Source organism: Halichoerus grypus, chromosome 7 (assembly GCF_964656455.1).
Source record: "Halichoerus grypus chromosome 7, mHalGry1.hap1.1, whole genome shotgun sequence".
In the NCBI taxonomy this organism is placed as follows: Eukaryota; Metazoa; Chordata; class Mammalia; order Carnivora; family Phocidae; genus Halichoerus; species Halichoerus grypus.
In genome coordinates this window covers 30,057,023-30,079,002 of record NC_135718.1, presented here as the reverse complement: position 1 = coordinate 30,079,002, position 21,980 = coordinate 30,057,023, and the positions used below count along the sequence as shown (strand labels likewise).

General features: G+C 54.7%; 1 protein-coding gene across 2 annotated transcripts in view; it reads right to left on the bottom strand.

Moving 5' to 3' along the window:
• The window catches only part of CRTAC1 (cartilage acidic protein 1), a 133,777-nt gene that overhangs the window by 21,660 nt on the left and 90,137 nt on the right, over positions 1-21,980 (bottom strand). The window contains exons 4-8 of one of the 2 annotated variants that reach the window (XM_078077274.1): positions 17,465-17,601; positions 12,324-12,480; positions 5,247-5,351; positions 3,483-3,617; positions 22-167 (exon numbers count right to left, since the gene is read on the bottom strand). In XM_078077274.1, the coding sequence (XP_077933400.1) occupies positions 22-167; positions 3,483-3,617; positions 5,247-5,351; positions 12,324-12,480; positions 17,465-17,601 (680 nt within the window). The remainder of the gene's footprint in view (positions 1-21; positions 168-3,482; positions 3,618-5,246; positions 5,352-12,323; positions 12,481-17,464; positions 17,602-21,980) is intronic. The other variant, XM_036074301.2, reaches the window with a different exon arrangement.

The following is a 21,980-nucleotide window of genomic DNA, read 5'->3' as shown; positions in this document are numbered from 1 at the left end:
GAGGGAGAGGTGCCTTCTTACCCGAAAGCGGACCTTCCCATGGGCGCTCATCTGCAGGTAGAGCCGGTGGGGGCCGTTCCAGTTGCCATAGACGATGTCCACTTTGCCATCGCGGTTGAAGTCGGCCAGGGCAACACCTCGCCCGTGCTGGTGGGGGTCGTCCACTCCTGGGGAGGAAAGACAGGGACCCTCAGGCCAGCGCCCCCTGCAGTCTCTACGAATGCTCACCTTGCTGGAGCTCCTTGGAGAGCGACAGGGAGGGTGACCCTTGTGCTGACCCTGCCCTCCCCAGGAGCAGACGGGGACCTGGCGAGCCGCGGCTGCTGGGTCACAATTTCTCCATGGAGGCAGGAGGTGGTTGCAAAGGGAACCAGACTTGCCTTCAGCTGCATCTGCCCAGCAAGCACACGATTTTCACTCAGTTTTGGGGTAGCATGGGTAGGGGACAGAGACATGGAAATTCTGGAGGACCAAAGGCCTCTCCAGCCACCCCAACACTGCCACTGGGGTATAGTAAGTTGGTCATCACTCTTATGCTTAAATCTCTCGGTGGCTCCCCAGTACTGTTGGGTCAAGTTCAAATTCCTGCCTGGGGAGCACAAGGCCCCTGCCCACCTTATCTGGTACCCCTCCCCTTCCCCCCTTACTTGTAAGCTCTGGCTACCTGTGTTCCTGTCATTCCTCAAAGGAGCCCTGCTCTTTCTGGCATCTGGGCCTTTGCTCAAGCTTGTTGCTGTTCCTGGAATGCTCTTCCCCGTGCTCTTGGTTACCTGGCTCCTTGGTTTTCTTCTGCTCTTAGCTACTATGTCACCTCCTCAGGGAAGCCTTCCCTGACCACTCCCATGAAAACAGCTCCTCACAGCTATTTGTTATTTGTCCTGACAGCCTCTTATTCTTTCCCTCCACTGTGCTGATCACAGGGGCCATTATGTTCCTTTGTGGTTTACTTGCTTAGCGTCCGGTTTCCCCACTAGACCTTACACTCCATGAGGTCAGGGGCCGTCTTCTTGTTCACCTGTGTTCACGCAGCATCTGACCTGGTAGTTTTCAGTAAATACTTGCTGAATGAATGAAGAGACACAAATAATTTGACAGAAGGCACCTGGGGACGTTGGTGACAGCAGAGGAAATGTCACATCATAACACAGAAACCCATAGTGTGCCTTGGGAGCTCAGGGAAGAGAAGCTTGTGTGTCCAGTGTCGCCTGCTTCTGCTGTCCCTGCATCTGCCCGTGCCCACTGAGCCGATCCTGGGGGAGGACAGGGGCTGGCTTTGCCCAGAGGGATGGCCTGACCTCCTGGCTGCCCAAGGCAGATATGTTCCGTCAGGCCAAGCGTGGAGTTGAGAGGTGGTGGATGCTGGTTCTCAACACCCATGCTGACTCTTTCGGAGGACAAACTGTCGTTGGTCATTAGGCCCTCAGAGATGGTGGGCGATAGGACAATATAATGGAGGGGGGATCACAGAGTCCAGGGCCCAGAGAGCTCTTGCCAGTTGCAACCACAGAGCTCCTGGAGGTGGGAGCCAGGGGAAGGTGGGGGTGGGGCCCCCTGAGAACCTTGGAGGCTGAGTACCCTCTTGGGGGAGTGAAGGATCTGGATGATGGGTGAGGTGCGGGGAGAAGAGACAGTGAGCCCTAGGCTTGAGGAAGAGGCTTTGCCAAGGAGCGAGGGAAACCTTTAACCTTTAGGATTAACACCCCATTAATTCTCTACAAAACTCCCCAGCCCTAATGTCGGTGGTCTTCGATGCTGGCCCATCTCTCTGCTATCTACGAGGCACCTTGACAAGGAGGTGGTTCCCTTTCACGGGAATAATCGGTGCCAGGCTGCCTTTCACAGCAGCATCTGTTTGGGTGATGAATGCCCTCTTGACATGTCTTGTTAAACCCCTGCAGTCATTCTGACTTTCAATTACGGGCCTAGCACCTTTCCTCTCTCCTCCCGCCAGATACCTTCTCCCACTCCAACTTGTTCGCTCACCTCTGCGCCCATTTCTTTAACACCTTATCAAATCCTCTAAGTTTTCTCCACCACCACCTCCCCTTCATTTTATGATTTTTCAGCAATGAGAAAATTTGCTGCCAGAGGATATAGCACCGTGGGGGGGGTGGGTGGTGCATGTGTGAGCGTGTGCGCGCACGCATGCCAGGTGGGAGGACAGGCCAGGGGAGCGGCCTCCAGCTCTAGCTTTGCCCAGGAAGGAGAAGAGGGCAAGGCATGAGGGGGAATTGACTGGCTACGAGTGGAGGGGTGGTGCTCAAAGTGGGCGCTCCTGAGCAGTGAGCGGGGCATTAGGTACTTGTAAGTCACAGCCGATGGTTTGGCAGACGCTCAGGGACTTGATGCCAGCTGTCAGCACTAGCCAGAGCTTGTAGGACCTTTGATCCCCTGTCTAATCCCCGCTCACCTCTTCATCTGGAGGCTAGAACTCGTCCCTATGCTGCCCAGAAAGGAGCGAAACCAATCCTTTCATTGGCAAGGTGGGGAGGAAGTGGGTGGGGAGAAGTGGTTGAAGGGCAGACTGATTACATCCACAAACTTTCATTAGGAGTCCTTTCTGCCATCCAGCAAAATGTACTGGGTGACCACTGTGTGCCAAGTGTTGTGTCAAGAATGAAGAGTACAGCACCCAGTCCTTGTAGACATAGATTATTTTATCGACGTAGAAGCCTGATCGAGAAGTACATGCAAGGGCAGGGTGAATGCAGAGGAGAAAGTGCGAATCTCTGCCACGTAGCACAGAGGGAGGCAAGAAAGACTTCATAGAGCTGAGTGTTGAAGGACAAATAGAATTTCTGCAGATAGAGAAAAGGGAGAAGGCACTTTCAGGCAGAGAGAATGGCAGGTGCAAAGGTCCTGAGGCAGATGAGGGATGAGCACAAAGGGAGGAAGGGGAGCAGAGCTAGGGGCCTGAAGTACTATTTTGTGTGGATTTTAGTCTCTTTCCTACTTGGCTATTTGTTTATTCATCTGTTTTCCACTCTAGAATGTCCATGCCTGTGTGTGTATGTGTGTCAGGTAGGGTAGGGTGATACAACCTTATTAGGGTCAGCATCCCCAGCTCTTAGCACCACCTGGCACTTAGCAGGGGCTCAATAAATGGTTACTGGATTGAATTCAATGATTAAGGTGAATGTGGGGAGGGGAACTGGAAAGAGGCAGCTTGGAGGGGAAATTAATGCTGAAGACTCAAGCAGGACTCGGAGGAACGTGGGCCAAATCTAGTTGCTGGAAAATGCATACTGGTCAGGAGTTCGAGGCTCCCCCTTTCCCCAGCAGCACCCCCCCCCCCCGCCCCGGGGCCTGAGCCTTGTGGGTTGTGGAATTGAAGGTGACAAGGAATGTCTCCCTGCATGGTGCATGTGATTACCGGTCCCAGTCTCCCTGAGGCCTGTGAGGCCATGCTGGAGGGGGCGAGGCGCCCAGAGGCCCGGGAGGGTCTGGGGCGCTGAGGGACACGGGGCAGTGGCTGCACTCACCGGCGCCGGCAGCCGCATCCACGAAGGTGCCATCACCCTGGTTGTGGAAGAGGAAGTTGGGCCCATTCTCGTTGTCACAGAAGATGTCTGAGGCACTGCTGCTGAGGATGGGGCCCACGCTGACACCCCGGCCCCCTAGGACAGGACAGTGACCCACAGTGAGTGGCAGAAGCAAAGCCTCAGGCCCGCGAGGAGGACGGGGGTACCTCTGAGGCCTTTGAGAAGCGCTGTGGTGATGCCTCAGAAGAGCTTTGGGGACGGGGGAGATTCCAACCTTCTGGATGCTTCTCTGAGCCCAGATCTGGGCTCACAGTCCTGTAAACTTGTGTGGAGGATGACCACACTGATGATGAGGCAAGGGAGGGGCAAGACAGAGTCACTTTGTGCCCAAGCCATGATCCCATGACCTACAGAACACAGAGGCCACCCTACAGATCCTTTCCTTTCCTTCGGAGGCTGACTCACAACGATCCCCCAGCCCATATCTACCCACTTGATCAAGTCACAGATTTTCCTGACAACCCCCACCCCCACCCGGAGTCAAGACACTGGGTGTGCTCCTGTCCTAAGAACATAGAGGACTGGGTTCCGGCTAAGGCTACAGGCTGCTTTCTTGGCTTTGCTTGATATAGTAAAGCAACTGGGAACAGCCTGTAAGTCCATCAACAACGACTGGTTGAATGGACTGTGCTGCATCCATTGGACGGACCGTTCTGTAGCTGCTGAAAAGACTGTGTAGATCCGTATGTATTGACTTGCAGGGGTGCCCACGACATACTGTTAAATGAAAATACAATTCACCAAGTAATGGTATTGTGTCATCTTAGTTTTATTAAAAAAAAAAAAAAAAAAGGAAAATACGTGATATTTCTGGATGTGTTTGTGCAAGCTTGTTGTTGAGTTTGGGGGAAAGTGGGAAAGGCCACGCCCTGTGTTGTTAACCCCGGCTACCAGATGGGGTGGGATCTGGGGAGGGAAGGAGAGACGGGAGTTCGCCTTTTTTGGGAACGTCTTTGTGTTTTTGGCTTGTTGCAACAGAATTGCTTCTGTAGTTGGAAAGGAAAAAAATCCAATAACTACATACTTTTTAAAAAAGAAAGAAATCAAGCCAGCTCGACATTAGGGTTTGATGTCTCCAAGGTCAAATTTGAGCTACCCATGTCAACAAGTCCAACATCTTGAACAAACAGCCCCAACGACTGGGTTTCAAATCAAGCCCGGAAGCCCCAGTCACTGGGAATACTGGGCAGAAGACAACCCGGCCAGGACCGGGATGTGGATTCTAGTCCCAGAGCGGCTGTTTATAAGCTCTGTGACCTTGGACAATTTATGGTACCCTTTGAGCCTCAGCGTCCTCCTCTGTAAAATGAGGGTAGCATGACCTGCCTTTTCTATTTTAGGATTTTTATGAGGATCACATGAAGTGAGACACGTGAAAGGGCTTTGTGAATCCTACCACCTTGTTACTCAGAGTGAGGTCCGTGGGCCCGCTGCAAAGGTGCCGCCTTGTTAGAAAGGCAGAATCTCAGCCCCCCCACCCCCACCCTGCCACCAGTCAGGACCTGCATTCTAGCAGGACCCCTGGGTGGCTATGTACACAGTCAAGTTTGAAAGGTGAGGCTCTAACGGGCTATTCAGTACAATAAGAATAGTGATCAGAGAACTCAGAACAACTTAGTGTTGTTATTTGTTAAATAAACGAGAGCTCAGGCAGACCTGAGAGATGTTGGGCCAGACCTCCCCCCTGCCCCCCCCCCCACCTGCCTGCCTGCCTGGCTCTGGATGGGGAAGAGGTTTCCATAAACTGTGCTAATGCTGGATGGAGGTTCTCTTGGTCACCGGACTCCTCCTGCCCTCTGAGAGAGGTCCCTGGAGGAAATCATGGGGCCTTTCTCACCTGTGCACTGCAGCCTGCCCAACAGGTCCGGTGTTGGGGGCCAGGAGGAGGGGATGGGTCCAACGGCATTGCCACCCTCCTCACTCCCATGGTTGAGCTCCAAATGAACACACTCTGGGCCCTGTGCCTCTCATATTCCTCCCAGGTAATCTAATTAGCTCTCCAGGAGAGCCCAAGCCTCTTGAAAATGGAGTCACCAAATCCACAGGGCTCCTGGGGAGCATCAGCTAAGATGTGGCATGCGTTTTTCATTAGGAGAGCCAGAGTGCAGGGCGGGGAGGCTTTCGGACGCCTTTCCTAAGGCCAGTGGGGAGGGCTGCTGGGCTGTAACCTGGGCATCACGTCTGCACATTCAGAGAGGAGCCCCAGAGCGGGCAGCTGGCCCCGCCCCCGTCCTGCCAGATTCCAGCCCAGGGCCAGGCTTCAGTGAGAAACCCCGGGCCTTGCCCGGGCCCCCGGAAATGCCAGGTGGGGCTCTGGGACTTGCCACCATGCAACTCCGTCCGTCCTCCCCACTCTAGTGTCCTCCAATTTCCTCTCTGCTTCTGGCTCTCAAGCTGTGACACATTCTCTTCATTTTCTACAAAGCAGGTTATTTCCCTCTTGGACAAATTTCTAAATCTTTCTAATTAACTAATTGGGTTGGGTTGAAGCCTTGTACCATTTGTAACCTGTAATTATTAGAAAATTGCCATGGTAACCACACTACTAATTAGTGACAATTTATTGCCATGGCAACCGGACCATAACAGAGATGTTACCCACAACTCCTTCTTGGCAAGTTCGCCGCACAGTTGGGGAGCAGGTGAGTCGACAGTCAGGGAGCCAGCCTCTTGGGCACTGGCCCCAGCAGCCTCAGGATGGAGAGCCGAACTCGGGTCTGAGGCAGGGGCGGCCGGGTGTCTGCACCCCTTGCTGAGCTGCGGAGGAAACTCTACTCCCAGGTGGATCATGTAAATCTTCTCCAAACCAATAAAATCCATCCATCCTGTGTGGTCCACGACAGAGGTTCCTGATTCAGTATCTTCTACCTGGACATTCTCCCCTCCCCCAACTCTTCTCCCTCCTGAGGTTTAGCTCACATCTTCCGGGGCCCCCCAAGGGGCCATTAGGAACAACTTTATTTCTGCCTTGGAGGATGATGTCCCAATAGCGAGTTAAATTCTACTTTACATCAATTACTTCTTCTGTATGTGAGGTGGGCACATCCTCTTGGGGACAAGCAGCTCCCCAGCTGGGGCTGGAGACGCAACCCTGGAAAGTGTGTGTGTGACCTTGGGCACATCACTGAACCCTTCTGGGTATCTGTTTTCTCACCGCTAACGTGAGGCTGATAGTAAATAGCTTCTTCTCAGGCTGTCATAAATATTAAGTGAGCTGGTTTTCAGAAGGTACTTTGGAAAATGTCAGGTGCCACATCATCATTAGCTGGGACAATTTCCCACCTGCTAGGTGAATAAAATCCCCTTATTTCCCCAGCACTTTCAGGCTTCTAAGGCCTCTTTGTTCTGCTGTTGGGTGCAAATGCCATGCCCTGCCCAACCCCTCCTGAAGGCTTCTCACTCTGCCCACGAAGCTGGGTGGGAGAGCTGGAGTTGCAGGGGAAAATGCCTCCCCAATGCACTTCGTCCTCCCACCACATTCCGGCACCCCCTCTGATTATCTGCCCGGTGGTCCTGAGACCCAAGGGGTAGCCTCATTTACCCTCAAGCACTGCACCCCTAAACCTCTGTAATCCTGCATTCTGGCGATGCAGACTCAAGTGCAGTTTGGGTATAGGCAATCCATTTCTCAGATTGCATGTAGGCAGTCTTGGGGTGGTCTGCTGACAGGCCAGATTGTATCTGGGAGCCGGAGGTGGTGGGGTGATGATGGGAATGCGAGGCTGTGTGGAATAAGGGGGGGCTTGCTGCTGTGGGCCAGACCCAGGCACGATGAGGCAGGGGTATTTGCCATGCTAAGGAAAATCCTCTAGGTCCTTGCTTGGCCTCTGCACCTGCTCCTGTTCCAGGAACTTGAGCTGTGTGCTCTCCAGGCCCTTGTCACCCTCCCCACAAACTGGGGAGGGGAATGAGATCGCCAAGGCTCCTTCCCACTCTTCCAGTGCATCCTCCAGGCTGAAACTTGGGATAAGTGTGGCTGGGAGTAGAATCCCGGGTCCTTCTGGAGCCCACACCAGTAGAGGCTTTGCGAGGCCCTTTGGCCCAAGACTCTGGACCCGTGGGATTAATCTACTGAGACCTCAATAGAATACAATTCTTGTGGATGCCAAGGCCCACAGGCTGCCAAGAGCATCCAAGAAATTGTAGAAGGATAGCAAAGATGCTGGAAAACATAGGGGTGGAGGAATGGGCAGTGTGTGTGTGTGTGTGTGTGTGTGTGTGTGTGTGTGCGTGTGCGTGGGAGAACAGGGAGTGAGGGTCAGGGCAGGATGGTAACAGGGTCTTTCATCCTAAATTTCCCGAACATTCAAACATAGAATAATACTGTGTCGGTGCTGGTGCTGCTACCCACGAGCCCTCTGTGAGCCGTCCAGGTACCCAGTAGGGTTCCGAGCGCACAGGGTGGAGGGTATTAGACACGGACATTCCACTCCTCCCTCAATGCTTGCAGCCCCCTCCCTGTAGGACGCTGAGGGGGCGGGGGGCGGGAGAATGGGCAGGGGTCTGAAGAAGCTCTTTGAGGAGAGAGGGCAGGGAAAGGGGTAGCAGGACCGGCTCCTCTGGCCACCTGTTTTCCAGTCCCGTCCTAGGTGTCATTTGCGTCTCATCCCACTGCACCAGTTTCCAGGTGAGGAAATCGAGGCTCAAGGAGGTACGATTGCAGCCAGGAGGCTGCGGATCGCAGTTCAAACCCACACCTGAGTGACCCCAGAGCCTGTGCTAGCCCCCCCCCCGCGTGCTCTCAAGCCCTTCTACACAAGCTGCCTCTCAGCAGGAGAGGGAGCTGGACTCCTGGTAAGGCCCGGAGTGGCCAGCCACAGGCTTGATCTTTCTTTAAAATCTCTTATTTTAGCAGAAGAAACTGCACCAAGATCACATTTCTATTATAAGAGTATTTGTGTTTGTTTTGAAAGAAAAAAAAAATTGTCTTTTCTTGTCAATCATCCAGTGCATTGACACCGCACATGTCCTGGGGCACTGCGGACCCTGGCAGGCCTGTGGCTGCACTCCCTGAGGGTCCCGGGCCCTGGTGGAGAGCCTGTCACTCTAGCTCTGCTTGTCACATCTGCTGTGCTCCCGCTGCACGGAGCCTGGGGGGCTCCGTGGCCCCCACTCTGCTGCCCACGGTCACCTCTCTGGAGTGGGCTGATGGGGAGCCGCCAGAAGGCCTCAGCTGGGCGTTAGGCTTCTCCTTCTCCTCCAATAATGACTTCCTATAAATCAGATCTGCCCTTCGCTTTGTTCTACACTGCTCCCAGCCAACAGCAAAAATCCCCACCCTATATCATAAATCCACCTTCATTTTCTTTCCAAATTTCTTGTAAGGATTCTTTAATCACCACCTTGCAACCCAGACAGATGCTCCCTCAAAAGGTGAGGCTTTCTGAAATGCAGAGCTCCTGGGGAGGGGGTAGAGGCCGGCGGAGGTGGGGAGGCAGGGTGAAGAGGGAAAACCAACGGATTCCAGTGGAGAGGGGTGTGAAGACGCCCGTGACTATACTCAGGGCTGGAGGGTGGGCAGGGGGACCCACGGAGACCGCCTCCAGGGCAGGGCTAGCTGGGCCTGCTCTGTGCTTCCTCCTGTACCCAGCACCTGGGAAATGCCCAGCCGACGGCCCTGGCATCCCCCTGGGCACCTGAGATGAGGAGGGTGTCTCTGTCTCCTGTACTCCGAGGGTCCTGTCCCTGAGCCGGGCCTGTGCCAGGCATGTCCTATACCTCCTTTCACTCTCATGCTCCCACTGCAGGCGAGAAAACTGAGGCCCATGAGGTTAATAAATTGCTAGTCGCTGCCTGGACAGGAGAGGTGGCTGAGGCAGGATCTGCACCAGCACTGATCCTGTCCTCTCAGCAGCTCTGCAAGACAGTAGTTCAGACCACGAGTTCAAGGTGCTCAGAGAGGCTGGGGGAGGTGCCCAAGGTCACCCAGGGCTGCAGAGGCCAGTGCAGACTTCTTGGTCCTTACCTTCCCTCTCCTTGGGTTCCATGCCAGGCCCTCAGCCACATGGACAACTGATTCTCAGGATTCCTTGCACCGTCCAGGCTCTGAAGGGCTGCAGGCATCTGGGAAAGTCAGGGCTTGGGATTCTCCTTGAACCAGGAACCATGGGGGAGTGGGCTTGCCTCCCTCAACTCAGCAGGAGCCCCTGTGTCAGCCCGCAGCCCTCCGGTCCCTCGAGAGTGGGCACGCTGGCCGCTAGATGGCACTGTGACCTAGCTGAGCGGCGGCCGCCGGTGGACCCGCTCGAGTCCGGAGAGAAGGCCTCCCCTCCCCCTCGGGAGAGCCGGCAGCGCCGTTGGCCCGCCTGCCGACAGCTTGCCTGGGCCTCCCCCTGCTGCCCGGCACAGCCTAGGCCAAGCAGCTGCTCGGGCCACGAAAACTGGGGGTCAAAATCAAGCCCCTGAGTGCCAATCCCTGGGGCTGCATCCCGGTGGGTGCAGGGCCTTCCTCCTTCACCAGCCCCTCCTGTTTTGCAGGCTGGAGCTGGGATGCTCAAACTGGAGGTCATCAGAAAGGTCAGCGGGTTGTGGCCGGTTAAGCTTCGGGGGTCAGGGCTCTGGGTGCTAGTTTCTCGACAAACCTTCTGTGTGACCTTGGGCAAGCCCCTTCTCTCTGGACCTCGGTTTGTTCTTTTGGAAAACAAGAGGTTCTCCAAAGTCTGTCCAGCAGCTGGGTGTTGTGTGGCTGGGCTCTGGGGACCTCTGGCTCCCTGACTGCACATCTGGTCATGGCTGGCTTCCCCCCAGGGCCTGCTCAGGCCCCTGCTCATCACTGCCTGCTTCCCTCCCCTTCTCCAGGCCCCATGTGCCAGAGACTCAGCAATCAGGCCGGGCTCCAGTGGCGGCCCTTCCATTTGGGGTCCGTCCCTGGGGCGTCGGAGGGTGCTTTGGGCTTGTTTTCTAGCCAGATGTCCGTGTGTCATTAACGAAGTGACAACGGGGTCCGCGGGGTAGAGTTGAGGGGCTTGGCGGGCAAGGAAAGGGTGGGCTGGGGAAGACGGGCAGACACAATAGTAACTTGGTGGGCCAGATAGGTTCTTGTCAGCCAAATGGCTTTTGGAAGTCTGCAGAGCTGCTCTCCCGTGTCCTCTGGGCACACCAGCTGCCCCGGCCCGCCTGCATGCTCCGCAGAAACTGCTGGCCCTTCCCTGAGCTTCCCAGTCCTTCCAGCACAGCCTGGCGCAGTTGGCTACTACTCCCATCCCCATCCATCCTCCTCAGCTATCTCCTCTTGGTCCCCTCCTGCCCCCTCCTGGTTTCCTGCCAGCCCATGCACCAGCCCGGCCAGCGTGAACAATGTCCCCTTCATGCTCGGACCCAGCCGCAACCTCCTGAATTCTTTTATTCTGTGTAGAAGCCTCTCTCCCAGACCTCGCCTCCCTCCAGCTCATCATTTTCAAGTGCTTCATCTCCCCAGCCCACACTCCTTCTCCTGCAGATCAAGGCACTTAATTGCCAGGCCAGCCCAATGCACAGAACTGGGAACTATTCAGAAAAATTGACTGTACAAATCTAGGCTGAAGCTCCTGCATGTTTATTCCTTTTCCCAGGAAAGCCCGGTTTATTACTGACACTCAGCCAGAAAGGCTGCACGTTCACGTGCGGGGCTCTTGAGCACTTTGATGGGGCTGGAGCTGCGCAAACTATTTTACTGTCTAGCCGTTTGTTCCCACAAACTTTGTCAGACAGGTCAACATCCATCTCCCTGTTTCGCCGAGATGGAAAGTTGCTAGAGAAAGGCATCATAAACTCAGGAGAGGCTGCAACAACCCCTTCTAGGTAGGGCTTTGAGAGTGTGCTACCCCCCAGGTGTATGGAGGCAGGGCGATGGCCCAAATGACCCCCATCAAGCATCCTTCGGAGCCCCAGGATTTGGATTTGGGTGGGCTTCCCTTTTGGAAGTCTGTAGTGCAAGTTGGGATGGATATTATCGGGAAGGTCAACCAGCAAGAGGATCTCCATGTCCATATGAGAGGATCAGGGTGAGGGAGGCCGAAGTTCATGTGAGACGTTGTTGTGCATAGCTCCGGCTTCCTGATTTTTGGCACCCCAAACAGGAACTGGATTGCTCTGCCATCAGCAGTCTATTGGCAGATTATCAGAGTTTAGTCAGCAGCCATGCTAGAATTAGAAAAACAGCCTTCCCTAGAAAGATCTCCCTGTCAGAGACTCTGACAATAGGTCCCCCATCCAGAGAGGTGTCGGGGGGAGCATGGCTTCAAAAAAAGGGGCTGGAGAGGTTTTGGAGCAAGAACACAATTCTCTGAGCTCAGTTATCCGAGACGGGACCCAGCTGAAGCTTAGGGATTTAGCACTCAATTCCTGGTCGCTTATGTATAAGTAAATAATTTCATCTGCTGTTTGGCAATAAAGAACGCTTTAACTCTCGGCCTTTGTGATTTGTCAGTTTTCTCCTACAGAACCTGTTCACCCATCATTTGGGTTACAGCAGGGAATGGGGCAAGAGGTTCCAGGGAGTGGATGATGTTACAGTGTTCTCATCCTATGTCCCACATCCCCCGTGGGGTCCCCCAAAGCCCACGCCTGCCAGATAGCCCACCAACCCCTGGAGAGACAAGTGTTGGAGAAGCGGCCTCTGGGTGATGGGATGGAATAAAGCCTTCATCCTCCCTTCCCCAGGGACACAAGCCCACCCTCTCCTGTGGTCTCTGATGAAACAGATGCAGCCTTGTAGGGCCCAGGGCCCAGGCCCCAGCCCCAGGCCTCCTGCCCTTCCAACCCACAGCACCCCAGCCCGCCACCCCGCGTCACTCTGCCTACCTGTGTATTTGCTGACCCCAGCCTCAGCAGCCACATCTCTGAGAGCCAGAATGCCCTGGGAGAGGTCACTGGCTTCGGGGTCCATTTCAATGAGGGCATCAGGGCCCACGTTACCGTAGGCATAATTGGCGATATAGATAGAGTAGCGTCCGGAGCCCTGAGGAGGAAGGGAAGGAGGGTGGGTGAGCAGGCCCCTCTGCACTCGTCGTGGTCTCCTTCCCAGAAAGTGGCTCTCCCCCTCCTCGTGTAGGACCATAGGTCTTCCGTGGGTCAGGTTCCTCTCCCTGGGTCTGGTGTGCAGGGCCTTGCATGCTGGGCACGGCCCAACCTCAGAAGCGCTTTTCCCCGAGGCTCCCCTCCCCCGCGCCCCGCAGAGTCCTACAACGAAGCAGTCCTGCTTCTCCTTCTATCCTGTTCCAGAAGAACACATCCCTCCCTCTCCCACACAACCACCTTTTTATAGACAATTTTCTAATGTGCCTCTCTCCAGCTGAGCTCTCTCCAGCTGCCAGCCAGGGTAGCTGCTCAATAAATATTTGCTGATTGATTGATCTACCAATTCCCATTATTCTCAGTCTCTCTCTCTCCCATTCAAGCTCACTCCAGCCAAGATGACAAGCAAATTCCAGAGTCATCTCTCTCTCCCCACCTCCCACCCTGGATTCCCTCATTCCACGATTTTGGTGGCACAGGAAGCTCGGATATGGCAGGGGTCCTCATTCCATTCCCTCTGTTTTCCCATGTTACCAGAAAGAAATAGTATATTGCTTCTGCCTTTGTATCACTGTCTCAAATATTTTTTTTCCTTTGCAGCCAAGAGAAGCCCTGGGCACCAGCTCCTCGTTGCTATCGTCGTTGTCTGCTCTAGTCCGAAACCCCGCTGACGAACGGTTCTTTTCTGCCTGTTATTAGAACCATGTCATTTCTTCAGTGGATGCTTCCTTTCTCCCCAGAGAGCCACCTGTTTTCTACATTCGAACAGTTTTCCAGCTTTCCTCTCATCCTTTTCATTTCCCTCCAATTAATCAGATAGTAGATATTTCTTGAGTTCCAACTACCTGCGATGTGCTCTGCTATAAATGTCCCTAAGACAAGGTCTTCGTTCTCCAGTTGCTTATAGTCTCGTTTAAAGGCAAGCTAGAAACGCAAAACAACCCGAGAGAAACAGCTGAGTTCCTGGCAACCCTCTCTTCTCAGCCCTCAGCCTGCTTGGCTGGCTTCTATTTCTTCCCCAACGGCCCCATAAGCGGAAGCCCCATCCCACCTCACCAGTCACTGGCTTTATCCCTTCCATGGGAACATTTTCTTTGGGGGAGCTGACGAAGAGCTACTTGGGTCTGACTGGTGGGTGAGGCCAACGAAGGAGCTTACGGTCTCCTGAGAGGATGCAGACATGGCAACAATAATACAGTTATATATATATGATTAAGAGAATATGTAAGTTAATGATCCTGGAAATAAAATTTAAAAGACTGTGAACTTTACTAGAATGAACATTTTTTTAAAAGAGAGAGAGAGAATGTGTACAGCATTTCCTGTACAGAAGAGGGGCTCCCCGAGGAAGGAGCACTGAACCAGGGGGAGTTCAGAAAAGGTTTTCTAAGAAGAGTCTCAGCCAGGTGAAGTGTAGAGGAAAGAACCTTCCAGGCAGAGATGATACAGAGAATGATGTACGTAGGGAAACCACAGGCAGTTCGTTCAGCGTTGCAAGAATAGAAAATGCAAGGCAGGGCGTGTCAGGGGCTGGAGCTGGAGAAGGAGGCAAAGATACTCCCTACAGATGTCCACGCCCCCGCTGTTTCGGTTATCTGAGGCTCCATCCTGCCACCTGGGAGACTATGCTTTCCGAATCTTGTGACTCGGTCAGCAGCACTGGCATCATCTGGGAGCAGGTTAGATATACGACTCTCAGTGACCCTGTCCCCTCCGCCAGACCTGCTGAATCAGAATCTGCATTTTCGCAAGACCCCCATGTGATCCCCACGCAAAACCGAAGTTCGAGATGCAGGGCTTTAGAGCACGGCGTCGTGACTGGCGGAGAACTCTGAGCAACGCCTGCCCATGGCAGGAGCTCGGCATGTGTGTGTGGAATGATCGGACGAAGACTGAATGAGTGGGGCCAGAGGGGAAAGTGCGCCATCCCTGCGCCCACGCCTGACCCTACCAGCTGTTAGCAATCCCCGCAACAAATGGGCAATTAAGCCCAAATGAACTGAAAGGCACTCTGCTGGAAATTAGGATGTTTATAAAATTCCATTATACCTAGTTCCTTTCTTCATTGTATGGGGATGATAAAAGTTGACAAATAGAGATGTGTTTACGGTTGCAGAGGACTTCGGAAATTCGCCATGTGGCCTTGACTACAGTCACTCTGGGATGGTGAGGTGGTTGTGGAGATGAGCCTGGGGAGAGGCTCCCCAGGGCAGTGGGCTCCCCCGTCAGCCTACATCAGAAACACCCGGAGCACTGTTCAACCGTAAATGCTGGGGCTCATCCCCGGAGTTTCTGATTTGGGAGCTCTGGAGTGAACAAGGTGCCAGGTGAAGCTGATGCTGCTGAGCCAGGAACCACACCTGGAGAGCCCACTGGTCTAGGGATATTAGGCCGGGCCCAGTCCAGGTTCTGCCCCTACGTGGCTTTGTCCTTGGGTAGGTTCTTCACCCCCTTAGGCTGCATCTTCTCATGTGTTAAATGAGAATCGTATTCCCCCTGCTTCCTGGCAGGGTTGTTGAGAAGATGAAATGGGACAACACACGTGAAAGGTCTCCAAAAGATAAAAATGCTATATAAACATGAGGCCTAATCATTATCGATCAGGGAACGCTCCTTGTAAGAGATCGGCTTTGAGCTGGATCCAGAAAGGGAAGTGAGTGATGAGGCGGCTGCAGACAAAGGGCGAGCAAGTGTGCCCGGCTTGGGGCCAGGAGCGGATGAGGGCCGCTGGGGAGAGGACGGGGAGGGCACGCGGCGGAGTGGGGGGGGCATTGCGGTTTGAGACCTTTACCTGCGAGACGGCTCTCCAACTGCGGCCTGTGCCAGAGTCACCTGCAGGGTGAGCTCAAACCCAGACTTCTGCCCCCCTCCCCCGCCCCGTGGGTTCAGACTCAGTGGGTCTGGAGGGTGGAGTGGGGGTCGGGCCTAAGAATCTGCATTTCCGACAGTGCTGCTGGTCCGGAGACCACACTTTGGGAACAGGTCGACTAAAAGGCGCCAGGTGGGAGCTGTGGGGCTGAGAAAGGAGTAAGGTGAACACTGTAACAGAACCTGTGGTTAGAAATTTGTGACTGATACCACTTCACCCAGGGGCAGGCTAGCCGTGGGATAGAAAGGCATCTGACTGGTTCTCTGGCTCAATTCCTGGCTTTGCCTGCCATTTAACTACATAACCAAGGTCAACTTGCTTAATTGCTGAAAGCCTTAGTTTCCATATCTGTAAAATGGGGATGACAGCAGGTACCTCCTAAGCCTATTGTGAAGATTCAGTAAGACCATGCGTATAAACCACTGAGCGCAGGGCTTGGCGTGTTGCTAGCTCATTACGGTTAGCTGCCATTATTGGTAAGATTGCTTTTGTGTTTCCTCCACTACGCTGCATTCCTATCTCCCAGTTTCCAGAGTGGCCGTGACCTGGCCCTACTCCTCCCCTCCACAGTTCTCAGGCCCCAGGGATTGCCGGGGTGGTGGCGGCTGGACACAGAAAGCAGCCCCTCTCCTGGTGGTTGTTTCTAGTTCCCTGAGGCTGGGGCTGAGCAAGCTGCTAAGTGCCTGCCTACGGTGCTGCGTGCCAAGGCTTTTTTTTTTTTTTGCATTTCACACCGTGCCTTTGTCCTGTGGTTAAATGCGTGGGCGTGCAGGTGACCTTGTTAGGACAAAGAGTGCATCTCTTTGTGATTAACCTTCAGGCCCCTGCCACCAGCTCAGAGATGATTCCCACCTTGGCCAAGTGTGGGAAGCCTTGGTTCAGCAGGAGCGAGGCAGGAAGCAGGAGGCTCCCAGCAGCGGCCTGGCCTGCGCCCCCCCCCACAGACCCTTCTCACTCTTTGGGGCCGTTCACAGAGCCACCGTCGCCTCCTTCCCCCCACCAGGCAGGAGTCCAGGTGGCAAAGATTTAGGTCAGGGCTAAATGTGGCTTCACAGCCCAGCTTGGCTTCTTTTCTCAGCACCAGCTTGTTAAAAAATAAATATTTATACCTGGCACCTGCCTTCTCCCAAGGCCTGGAGGCCCCTGCTGTGAAGATTCACGCTGAATCCCCAATCCCCCCGGTGCCATCTCAATCCTGAAATGAGCCAGGGCCCCTTGCCCCTGCCCCCGGAATGGAAGCTAGGCAGCAGCTGGGTCCCTGATTTACTGATGACGGTCTCTAAAGCCAAGGAGGGGGCAGCAGGTGAGCAGGTGACAGGAAGGATAAATCACCTCCACGGCCAGCCTCTGGCTCCGGCTGGGGCTGCTGGGACGCAAGCCTGGGCTGGGGCCACCCCACAGGGCAGGTGGCTACAACTCCTGCCCCTCCCCCTTGGTCTCTCCTCCCTCCCTGCTGGGGTTGGCACGTGTGTGCGGTAGGGGGAGCTAGCAGGCACGAAAGCAGTGACAGAGCTCCTGATTAACTAGAGTACTTGGACATTCAGGCCACCCTCCACTCACCCACTCACGAACCTCTTTGTCATTCCTTCATCGCTCCACAAATATTTTCAGGGAGAGCCCTACGGCTCAATGCCTGGCACATGGTAAGCACTTAATAAATATTGGTTGACTAAATGAATGAGCACAAGGTTTAGAGCTAGAAGAGTCTGAGTCATGTCCTAGTCACATCGCCAATCTATTTTGGGTCCTCAGGCAAGTCACTGCCCCAAGCTGGGCCTTGATGCCCTCCTCCCCAATGGACACGGTGATGACAGCCCCTGACTAGTTTCCTCGCTGGTTGCTGGGAGAGCCTCAAGAGAGAAAGGATGGGAAAGTAGATGGTAACTCCCCTTGCGAATCTTGTTAGTATTTAGCACCTACTATGTGCAAGGCACTGTGGGAGCTGCCGCGATGGAGCATCTCTGTCGGGGCACATCTGCCTGTTGGCTCCCCTCTGGGCTCTCACATCGCTGTGTGCCCCCCTCTTCTCCCCAGACCCCCGGTGCACCCCTGAACTCACCGTCCTGTCCACACAGGCCACGGAGCGCCCGGCAAAGAGGCTGGCCACACCACGGGCCACGTTGACCTCATCGCTGAGGATGTCTTCCCACCGGTTGTTGCGGAACTTGAACAACTTGTCTGTGTACGTGGCCACCCCTGGAGAGAAGAGGAAGGGAGGCTGGTGGATGGTGGGCCGGTGTGCAGGTACGTTTTGGGGCACCTGCCACAGGTGGTCGGGGCCACAGGTAGATGTTATCTGCGGCAAGGGGAGCGCTCCCCACAGCACTCACTCAAGCAGGTGAGGCTCTCTGTCTGGGGGGTGCTCAGGTATCTTCAGTTGAGAGAATAGATTGGCTTATGAAAATGGCCAGCCCAGGCCTCAGGAACCACAGAAGTGTTACCGCTACTGTGTGTCTGAGATGACCCTCGACAGCTGGATTTCACATTCTGCACCATGCTCCTGCGACACACAGGAGATCGGGGATTGCTAACATTTCAGCACCCAAACTCAACCCAGAATGTCTTTCTCCAGGACCTGCCTCCTACATTCTCTATAGGCTTGCAGGGCCTCATTTGGGTCTGAGAAGAAATGGTCCTGGTTGGTGGGTGGGGCTCTAAGTCCAGATCCAGGAAGGGGCTGGAAGTGGAGCTCTGATGGACCTGTCGCTCACCCCCAGGGGAACCTGATGGCAGTAGGGTCGGCATCCAGGTGGGGTGAAGGGGGTGAGCAGCCCTGGGAGGCCCTCGAGGGCAGGAGTCTCCACCCCTTTCAGAACTGGATGGAGGCTGAGGACCGCCAGCTCAGAGTCGCACACATGGGCACCACGCAATGTACCACATGTAATTGCAGGGGCTCTGTGGCCTCCCAGAGCACGTTCATGCCTAAGCTTTTTTTGGGGGAAGTGCAAAGAACTTCTGGTGGCCGGAGGCTCAAACCCTTCTAAGACCACTTAGGCAGAGCTCTCCACTCACCCCTAGTTTATTTCTTGTTCATGTGAGCCCCAGCGCATTCATATTTTAGGAGGGATCATGTTCTACTCTCAAGGACTGGCATCGGAAACACAGGGGGGGACAGCAGGGGAGCAGCTGCAGGAAGCCGGGAAGGTGAGCTGGGGGACGAGTGGCCCTGGGGACAGACCCCCGCACTTGACTCTCTGGCTGGCCCAGGGCAGAGGTCACCACTTAGGGTGAAGGGAGCAGCATGGGGCAGTGGTTAAGACCTTGGGGTTTAGAGTAAATAAGCCCCAGTCCTGGTCTCTGTTCTACCCAGATTCTACTTCTAGGAGCTAGTTGTTGACTTTGGGCAAGTTGCTTAGCATCTCTGAGCTTCAGTTTTCCTATTTGCAAATGGGACGACAGTAATAGCTGCATCCAGTTTACTGCGAGGAATACATGAGATGATGTGCACGAAAGGCGTAGCACAGCGCCCCCTCAAGGTGGTGGGTAGTAGACAGAAGTGGTCATTCCCATGTTACAGATGGGGCACTCGTGTAGGTCCTTTAGGGAACCTAAAGGGGTCTGGTAGAGTCAGTGTGTGAAATGAGTGGCTGAGAAGGATTGTGGGAGCAGGAGCGTGTTAGGAGAGGGCAGTTATAAAGGATCCCTCAGGTGGCTCTGCCCAGGAGAGGATGAAAGGCTTTGCTCTCTCAGTGGCCTCCTGTGGAAACCTCCAAGACCACAGGGACCCACAGGGAGTGCTGTGTGGTCTGTGGGGTCTGGAGTTGGCCTCTGAGATGCTCGCCAGATACCAGGGAGCCGGCACCGGAACAGAGCCCTCCTTTCCGGCCTGACCCTCCCGGAGGTGCAGAGGCCCGTCCGGGGGAGGGAAAGGCCCTTCATGAGCAGAGCAGGAAGCAGATCCAGGAGGCCTGCCGGTGTTTGTGCGTGGAGGCTTGGGCTGAGGAGCTGCAGCTGGGGTGGGCGAGGGAAGCCCACTGGGGCAACCGAGGAGCCTGGGCTGGATGGAAGCACAGGTGCCAACTTCCATTAGCTCGGGGTCTTGCTGGCTCCCCTTACATGTGGCTGTGGGAATTACAGGATAAAATGCACTGAAGCCCCGGCCCAGGGTCAGAATCGCCCATGGAGGCCCCGTACCACCCCAGTCCGCAGACCGCAGTACAATCCCTGGGGGCCAGACATATTTAGAAATTTAGATTTTGTTCTTCCACATTTTAGAAAGGTAACACAGTGCACACACCGTTTATTACATAACACCCCCAGGAGGGATGGGGCAGCACCCTGTAATTAAACACATTAATATTTCTGCAGTAAAATATATGAATATTCACACTAAGTGGGATAAATAAAGCCTATAAATAGCTCGCGTCAGCTCAGGACAGGTTTTGCTATCAATTCATTTTCCCACAAAAAAAAAAAAAAAAAGCACTTGAGGCTTTCAGAGGGCTTTGGATTTGAGGACTGCGGAGAAGGGACTGTGGGCCTCGACTGCCATGCTCACGGCTATTCCCGAGGCAATGGCAGCCTTGTCATCACTTCCTGATGCTTGGGGGACCTCTGAAGATGGCCCTGCAGGCTTCTGGGTTTCCAGCCTCCACCAACAGCAAGCCAGCCTTGCCCTCCTCTGTCCGACCAGAGCCCCTTTAGATGCGACCTCCAGCTAGTCTAGCCCCGCCGAAATATGGAGGTTAACTTCCAGCACCGCGTGGGCCGGTGTGAGAAAGCAGCGGCCGGCAGCTGGGGCTCGGCAGCCCTCGATGGGCCCCTCCGCGTTCGGCAGGAGAAATTTCTCATGCCGCAGAGTTCCTGCCCCTCAGCGAGACAAGAGAAGCCCATGGGCCTAGGGGGACTCTGTCCCCCTCTGTTTGCCACATCACCTCCAACTCCTCCTGCTCGCCCAAGATACGCATTTCCCAGAGTGTGCTTTATGGAACCCTGGTCTCTGTGAGCTGCCTGGAGGAAAGATTTTGTGATCATCTGAGTTTGGGAAAGACCACACCTTCCACCCGTCCCCCCCCCACCCCCGCCCCGGGGAGATTCTCAATGGGCATCAGTCTATTAAAACTTGGACAAGTCCTGCAATAAGTTACCTGCTTAATCTTCTTTAATCCAGCCTGTCCCAAACACAGCTGGCCACGGAACCCCCTTTTTGCAGCTCACCTACTAGCACCCTGCGGAACGAGCACTGTTCTTAGCTAACTGCCGTCTTAGGGTGCTGCTGTCGGGCCAGGCCCCGGGCTTTGTGGCCAGACGGGTCCGGGTGCCATGTGCTGTTAGCCTCTTCCCCTGTTCCACCTCCTGGCTTCTGAGCTGCCCAGGGACGCCCAGAAGAATAAACTAATTAAGGTAAAATGTGCAACACTGATGCAGAGCCTTGTAGATCATAAATGGGAACAGCAAAATCAATGGCAGCCCCTCTGCAGGCAGAGGCCCGGAGGCCCCGGGCGAGGAGAGACGGGAGCCCGTGATTTAAGAAGAGCAAACGCTCTGGCAGCTGCAACCTGGGTAATTAGGTGTGTCAGGAAGACAGATAAACAGCGGCCTGTACGGGTCGATGGCACTGGCGGTAACCACCCAGCACTGGCCCCCGGCCCGTGTCAGCGTGTAATCCCGCCTTCTGGCTCCTTGTAGCTGCACTCTGCCCTGGGGTCCCGCACCGAGTCGGGGGGCAGCTGCCCAGGAAGAAGAGAGGCTGTTAGTTGCAGGAGAGAGGGGCTCTGCTGAGCCCCCCTGGGGCAGATTCTGAGAGGGCAGAGGCCCAGGAGAAACAGAAGGGGGTTCACAGGCAGGGGCAGGGGGCTCTAGGGGCCATGGCCCCTATGAGAGGTGTGTCTCGGGACTCCCATTCCCATCCTGACTTTGACATCTTGGCCTTAAAGTACACTCGAAGCCCTCAGAGGCCAGTAGAAGTGCCAGTTGCTGCCAGGCAGCCAGGTGGGAAGGCCCAGTAGGTGATGCTCATGTGCCCGCTATGCCCTGCGGGTACCAGGTGCAGTAGGAGGCCACCGGGAAGGAGGAGTCTGGGTCGCTGATTCAGGGCACTTAAGGTCCATCCAACGAGAGAGACGGGCAGAGGAGATGCCGTGGGACCACAGTGAAACAAATACTACTTAACATTTCTGCAACACTTCACATATTTTCATTCATGTGCCAGGCATTTCACACACATTCATTCATTAACCCTCACCACAACCCCCGACCTGGGGACATCTATAAGTTGCCTGCTCAACTTATAGATGAAGGACCTGAAGAACAAGAGACAAGGGACCTGCCTAAGACCCCACAGCTAACAGAGATCTGAGGGGCAGGACAGGATGATACGTCCTGTAGATGTCAAGAAGTCAGGATGGAAGAGGCTACGGTGATGAGGGAGGGCTTCATGATGGAGGAGGCACCTGAACCTGGACTTGAAGGGTCAGAGTAACAACAATGACTCCTGTTTATAGAGCACTTAGCATGGCCAGGCTTTACATGAAGCCTCTCTTTTATAACCACCATCTCGCCTAAACACCACAGCTACCTTGAGAGGTGGTGCAGCCCCATTTTACAGATGGAGAAATTGAGGGGGCAGAGAGGTT